The sequence below is a fragment of the Octopus bimaculoides genome, chromosome 3 (genome assembly GCF_001194135.2).
Source record: "Octopus bimaculoides isolate UCB-OBI-ISO-001 chromosome 3, ASM119413v2, whole genome shotgun sequence".
Taxonomy (NCBI): Eukaryota; Metazoa; Mollusca; class Cephalopoda; order Octopoda; family Octopodidae; genus Octopus; species Octopus bimaculoides.
In genome coordinates this window covers 86927349-86934920 of record NC_068983.1, presented here as the reverse complement: position 1 = coordinate 86934920, position 7572 = coordinate 86927349, and the positions used below count along the sequence as shown (strand labels likewise).

Here is a 7572-nt window from a genome sequence, read left to right as displayed (position 1 = left end):
CCACTTGTTTTAGGTCTTCTACCCAATTGAATTTGGCCATACACCAGATAACCTGTTTTATGTTCCGAAATTTAAATTTTGAACCTATTTTAATTATAAAATTACACCTCAGTTAAAAAACATCTTTTGGCTTTCTATATTTTTTGTTAAGTTACAATTTCTCTGTTTCGGTCAGGATTTTTCCAATTTCTTTTTCCTTGTATCAAGTAATGGGTGAAAGCATAAAAAAAAACTTAAATTCATAGAGCCGAACAAAATCAAAAATATCAATTCTATCTTTTTCCTTTCCTTAATACTAACGAGAGCATAGTATCAGAGAAATTTGGCTGTTATTTCTAGCAAATTGAACAACCACACAGAGTTGTTCAATTAGTTCATTTGTTGATGTGTATAAGTAAACAAAAACTAAGACACACACATATATATGAATGTATGTGTGTGTGTGTGTGTGTATGATAATAAGTGTTGCATGGTGGAAGTAAACGCAACTTTCTCTTTCTATATTTTTTGTCAAGTTAGAATTTCTCTTTTGGTCTGGATTTTTCCAATTTTCGTTTTTCTTGTATCAAGCAGTTGACGAAAGCATTTAAAAAGTATTAAACTCATAGAGCTCAACAAAATCAAAAATATTAATTCTATTTTTTCCCTTTACTTTTCTACAATATAATTAATTACCGTATCCTATATACCAGGGGTCAATTTCTTCGACTAAAGGGTGGTGCTCCAGCATGTCTACCATCAAATGACTGAAACAAGTAAAAGAATAAAAAAATATGAGAGAAACGTTCCGTACCACTAAACCAAGAGGCTTCTCTGAATATGTACGATGTATTTTAAGGCTTAATAGTAATTCTGTTTACATTTGCATAACAGATATTTTGGTTGGATTATATAGTTATCAGTTTTGCACTTCTTTCTATATTCTGTAACTGTCGCAATATACTTTTCTACTATAGGCACAAGTCCGGAAATTTTGGTGGGGAGTGGGCCAGTCGATTAGATCAACTCCAGTATGTAACTGATACTTAATTTATTGACTCCCGAAGGATGAAAGGCAAAGTTAACCTCAGCAGAAATTGAACTCAGAATTGTAAAGACAGACAAAATACAGCCAAGCATTTCAACAGCATGCTAACTATTCTACCAGCTCACTGCCTTTGACTGTCACAATATAGAAACATTTCTCATGGCACCAGCACACAATTTACAGATGCTTACATTTTAAAAAATATTTTCCGTGAATTTTTCACGAGTCCAGCTAGTAATTATTAGTATTGTTATTTAAAAGATTAAATTTGTTCTAAATATACTAGATGAGATTTTAATGCTGGACAAATCAAATTTGAAAGTTAATTTTCCACAAACTGTACAGCAAACATTTTGTCTTGTCACTTCTCATCTCTTGTTATTCCTGAAAGGTATATAGAGTTTTGCTTCAACAGAACACAAATATGTGCTCTTACTTCCGAGCTAGTTTGCTGATACCCCAACAATATACAACATGCCTAAATTTCATAAAGACAAAAACAAAGCTTAATGTATTTAAAAAATTGCATTCACTTACTGAACGAATCTCTCTCCAGTCAGTTATTTGCTGCTGTAATATTGTTCTTCGTTCTTCAGTAAGTGTTTGTGGTTTCAATTTGGTTGGGATAGGAGATATGTTTGACTTGGTCCTTTTAAGCCATCTCCTTACCTTTTAAAGATGGTAATACACAAAAGAAGAATGTATTGAAACAAAAAGATGATGAATTATCAGCATAAAATCTGTAAGTTACAACACATGTAAAAAAGATAAAGAGGGAAATACTAAATATATTCTAGTACAAAGAAGCAGATCATTTGAAACACACAAGGGCACAGTTGTATGATTAAGAAGCTTACTTCCTAGCTGTGGTTTTAGATTCGGTTCTACTGTGCAGCACTTTGGGCAAGTGTCTTTGGCTACAGCACCAGAATGACCAAAGCTTTTGTGAATGGATTTGGAAGATGGAAATTGAAATGAAGCCCTCCATATGTGTGTGTGTGTGAATCCTTATGTTTTGACATCATGGCATGTCATTCATTTCTACTCTTCTGTGAAAAATATGTTTGAATTAAGTGAAAGTTGGCAACAGGAAGGGCATCCAGCCATAGAAAATCCATCTGACCTGTGCAACTATGGCAAAATAGATGAGATGTACACATCCAGAAATGACAGTTTATATTTGGATAGGGCTTTTCATTTTCAAGTTTGTGCTAGATTTTATGTCAACAATTACTGCATCAAAAAGGGAGGTCTGCTGTAGTTCAATCTGCAAGAAACAGCAGCCAAATCTTTCTCAAATCACTCTACTACTCTTGAAATGAACAACACATTGGATAATCTTCTGAATACACTATCTATGAAATATAAAGACAGGGAATTTATGGTTGAAATTCTTTTGATCATAGATCTGCTCAATCAAGGCTGATCTGTAACTAAACAACAGCTAATTATTAGCAATGGAATTTGTAGTAGTACCAAACGGCAACCTTAATATCCAACTTAATGTGTATGTCTTGTAAGAATGCTGCATATTGAGAGGTCTTCTCATGTAGGTGCAGGTGCCCATCACAGACAATTCTCATTTGCTGTGATATATGTCTGTGCTTTTATGCACCATGCACCTATATGAGAGGATCTCTCAAAGCTAATAATGCAATATTCAGTGTTCTAACACAACTTCCACTTAAGTTGGATATAAAGATTACTTTTTGGTATTAATACTGCTTCCGTTGCTAACAGTTATTTTAAAATAAGCTTACTGGCTATTCATGATATCAATTACTAAAAAGACACGAAAATTCTATATATCATGGTTGTAATATTTGGCTAGTGGTGGTGCAATGGCCCAGTGGTTAGGGCAGCGAACTTGCGGTCATAGGATCGCGGTTTCGATTCCCAGACTGGGTGTTGTGAGTGTTTATTGAGCGAAAACACCTAAAGCTCCACGAGGCTCCGGCAGGGGATGGTGGCGAACCCTGCTGTACTTTTCCACCACAACTTTCTCTCACTCTTACTTCCTGTTTCTGTTGTGCCTGTAATTCAAAGGGTCAGCCTTGTCACACTGAGTCACGCTGAATATCCCCGAGAACTACGTTAAGGGTACACGTGTCTGTGGAGTGCTCAGCCACTTGCATGTTAATTTCACGAGCAGGCTGTTCCGTTGATTGGATCGACTGGAACCCTCGACGTCGTAAGCGACAGAGTGCCAACAACAACAATATTTGGCTGGTATGCAGTCACTGGACCCCTATTACTGAAGAAGTCCAGAAGAAAGAGATCACATGATCAGGCAGTTCTGACACCCATAGCAGACAATTCTTGTTTGCTACAATACATGTCTGAGCTTTTATGCATCATAGGTCTAAATGAGAAAACCTCTCAAGGCTAATACCACAATATTTAGCATCCTAACCAGACATTCATCTTAAGTTGGATATAAACAAGAAGTATTTTTTTTTATTGTTATATCTTGGGGTGATCATTTTCTTTTTTCTTGCCAAATAAACACACACACTATATATTTGTTCTTGTTTATTATTTTATGTCTATTGTCTGGAAAACTTTTGTCATAGGATGTGTGACAAAAAATTTCCAGACAATGGACATAAAATAACAACAATAATAAACAAGTGAAGAACGAATATATAGTGTGTGTGTGTTTAATTGACAAGAAAAAAGAAAATGACCATCCTGAAATATAACAATATCTGTTTCAACACATGATTTCACATCAGTAATCTTGCAAAACAAATACATAAACATATTTTTTTTCGGATATTCAGTTAGGTGTCTATTATTTTCCTAACCATTTAAGAATGTTTTTTGTAAATATCAATCCTAGTGATGTGTGTGTATGGGATGTGACATTGAGAAAATGATTTTGATCATTTGGTTTTTTTTCAATTGATTTTATTAAAAAGAAGTTTCAAAATTTGTCTATACATTCTACCACAAAAATTAAATAATTTTCGACTTACTGCTCTCTGGATTTTAATAGCTGCTCTACGCTGTATATATTCCGTATGAAATTTACTCTGCTGGCATCTAATTCGATATCCTCTCCAATTCTTCTGAATACAAATAGCAGCATTCTCCATTTCTTCAGCTTGATATTTAAGGATTTGATCTGTATTAAATTAAAATCATGAATTATATATATACATAGATTCATTTTAACTCAAACTAAAATAAGTAAATGAAATAAAACGTAAAAATATCGACACTATTATCTCGTGAATTCGGCACTAGCAATCGATGTTGTTTTAACCAAAGTTAGTGTTTAAGGGAGATAACTCTTATGTCAGTTTAATATTTAGGAAGCTAGGCATAAGTAATGTCCCTTATGTTTTGGAACACGCATGGAACAAGAAAAAAAGAGAGAGAAAAAGGTTAATCGCACAGCCTCATTAATTAATCTGTGTTAGGTTAGATATTTGAGTTAATTACTACAGGAATAATTAATGCAGTCTATTTACTGATGACATTTAGATGAGACCAGTGTGATCATTCAACTTCTTTTTTGATTGCATTCGCATATAATGAACCACTTATTAATTTTAAAGCACTGTGACTGCTTCTACAGTGGTTAGTTGCTGCTTTGAGGAATTAAGTGTCTTGATTGTTGCTCAGCAACATTCTAACAATGAGGGGAAATTCTATATTAGTAGTTCTTACACTTCTATTAGTTTAGCTCCATCTTTCACTGAATGGCATTTTATAAACACTTCTCTACTGCTTGTTCACAAAAAAACAAAGAAGAAAAGCCCAGCTGATTATTTTGATTAACCCTTTAGCATTTAAACCGTCCATCTTTGGCCCAAATACTTCAATTATTTTTCGTTCAAACTGGTTAGATCTAGTCTCTCACATCTACAATATAATGTCATTCTAAAAACAAACAGTCACATCTTCAAAATCTTGAAGCTACAAGATAATGCATGATAAATTGAAAACAATGTGAACAAGAGCACTCAGAGAGCACAAACCTCCACCAAGGCAACACCAACATCCTCTCAACAGTTAGACAGAGATGATTTTTTAAATGAGAATATCTGAAATAAACTCGACTGCTCTCACAAACAAGAATACTAAAAATAAACCCGGCTGCTCTCAAAAATTAAGTAAAAAAAAGAGGAAAAATAATCCAGAATCCTTGTCTGGTACAAGAAATAACATTCAGATTTTCCTCACATCAAAGCCTACTGTCTTAAAAACACAAAAGATACTATACTCCTAAATATGTTTCAGAAAAGAAGTAAAAAGATAGGATTGGCTGGAATACTTTTGATGATAATTCTGCTCAGTCAACACAGATGTCTTAGCTATAAACAAAATGAAATGTTAGTGACTGGGTGCAAACCACTGACCTCTTGTCTTATGCTCTATCATATTGGCTGTCTACATTTTTAATGCCCACACTATGATTACACTTGAAAACGGTAATATAAATACCAATAAACTAACAGGCTGGAGTTAGTTCCATCTTTTGCAATTGCTTTTCTCGAAATGAACGCATTTTGAGCAATTGGAAAGATTGCATTTGTTCATTCTTCTGAGATAATTCTCGTAAATTCTCTTGTTCTTTCTCTCTGGTTTCTTTGCGTGATCTAAAATTAAGAATAACACAGAGTTAAATTGAATTGAAGATGGCAAATCATTTTCTGAAGTTCCTATATCCTAAACAATTTTTGGTTTACTTTTAGTATAGTACATACTTTTTAGGTAAGACAGTTTCTATGTTTCCTTAGTACAATTTCCAAGTGACTATAGTTTCAATGGAATAGCATATAATATGGGTTTTACTGCCTTAAAAATAAAGTAAATACTGATCCAGTAATATGTAAGAAATGAACTGGATACTCAACTCAGATGCTTTCATATCACTAGGTTGCTCCTTCAAAACATACTTCTCTTTTATATTATGGACTTGATTCTTATACCCATATTCAAAGATTCCCTATAAAAAAAAATGTTCCCCCACTTGTCTTATTGTTAGGATGATAGATATACAAGCGAACACACTAGCTATGGAATTAACTGAGTCAATAAAATAAAATACTAATCCAGGATGGTAGATTAGTGGAATTGTTTGAGCATTGAGTGTGTTGTCTTGCAGTATCAATTCCAGCTTTTTGTGTTTTGAGTTCTTGACTTAAACCATTACCTGGTTTAACACAATCACCTGATCCTTGGTTGTTTTTAGTGGAGTTCATTCTGTTGCAAGCATTCAGGCCAGATCATTAGCTTGATGATAATTCCCTTTTTCCTTCTCAGCAGTCTTGAATTCTTTGAAGATATAAACAATACGAACACTAGCTTTCTCTTCTTGATTAAATGGTAAAAGGTAAAAATGGGAAACACTGGGGATACAGTACAGTATTTTCCTACTGTCTTCAAGTTCTTGAGGTAGATACATGAACTTGGCACAACAAAGTACAAAAAAATTCATTAATTGCAAAGTGTTCCTATGATAAACTTATATATATATACACGTTAAATTCAACTTAACGTTGAAAGTCACCAATCAAAGTTTGTTTTAGAAGTGTTGAGATGTATTGAAAGATACAGATAAGGAAATAATTTTATTCTCAAATATAGGATAAACAGGATAAACTATCCATATTTTGCAAAAGAATCTGGCCACCAACAGATTTTTCTGCAAAATATGGATAGTTTATCCTGTTCATGCTATATAACATTAACATAATCCTGCATTTGAGAATAAAATTATTCCCTTATCTGTATCTTTCAATACATCTCAATGCTTCTAAAACAAACTTTGATTGTTGACTTTCAATGTAAGTTGAATTCAACATATGTACGTGTGTACATACATACATACATACATATATATATATATATATATAATGTGTGTGTGTTTGTGTGTCTGCGTTTGTCTCCCCAACATTACTTGACAACTGATGCTGGTGTGTTTATGTCCCTGTAATTGAGCTGTTTGGCAAAAGAGACCGATAGAATAAGTACTAGGCTTACGAAGAATAAGTCCTGGGATCAATTTGCTTGACAAAGTGTGGTGCTTCAGCATGACTGCAGTCAAATGACTGAGACAAGTAAAAGTATAAAAGAATATATATATCAGTATATAAATATGACCCAGGGATCCTAGTGTAGGAAGTTTGTAAGCCTTAAGCAGTAACTGGTTAGTATAGAGAACAAAAAGTGGAAGGTATATAATAAAATAAAATAAAATAACAATTTAATGGCAACAAGAGTTACACACTTTTCCCCATATTGAAGTAGCAAAGAAATTCAACAAGCTGATAGTTTCTATACTGGTTACTGTTAGCAACTAATGTTTCTAAAAATGCAAATAAAATTCCTAATTGAGGGAGTGGAATAGGTAAAATGTAAGCTACATATGTTTAACTAGCTGGAGCTCATTATGCCAGTGTTGTGCAATGAACTCTTCTGAGAAAAACAAAATCATCCTTACTGAAGTTTACATTGCTGCATGAAATTCCTAAGCCAGCCTCAACACAATGGTGAGTGTGTGTGTGCATATATATATATATATATATATATAT

The 7572-nt window shown here is 33.5% G+C and overlaps 1 protein-coding gene across 1 annotated transcript in view; it reads right to left on the bottom strand.

The window, feature by feature from the left end:
• The window catches only part of LOC106869131 (IQ calmodulin-binding motif-containing protein 1), a 36643-nt gene that overhangs the window by 4871 nt on the left and 24200 nt on the right, over window positions 1-7572 (bottom strand). Inside the window, exons 10-12 of the mRNA XM_014914703.2 lie at window positions 5492-5634; window positions 4006-4154; window positions 1565-1696 (exon numbers count right to left, since the gene is read on the bottom strand). Coding sequence (XP_014770189.1) covers window positions 1565-1696; window positions 4006-4154; window positions 5492-5634 — 424 coding nt within the window. The remainder of the gene's footprint in view (window positions 1-1564; window positions 1697-4005; window positions 4155-5491; window positions 5635-7572) is intronic.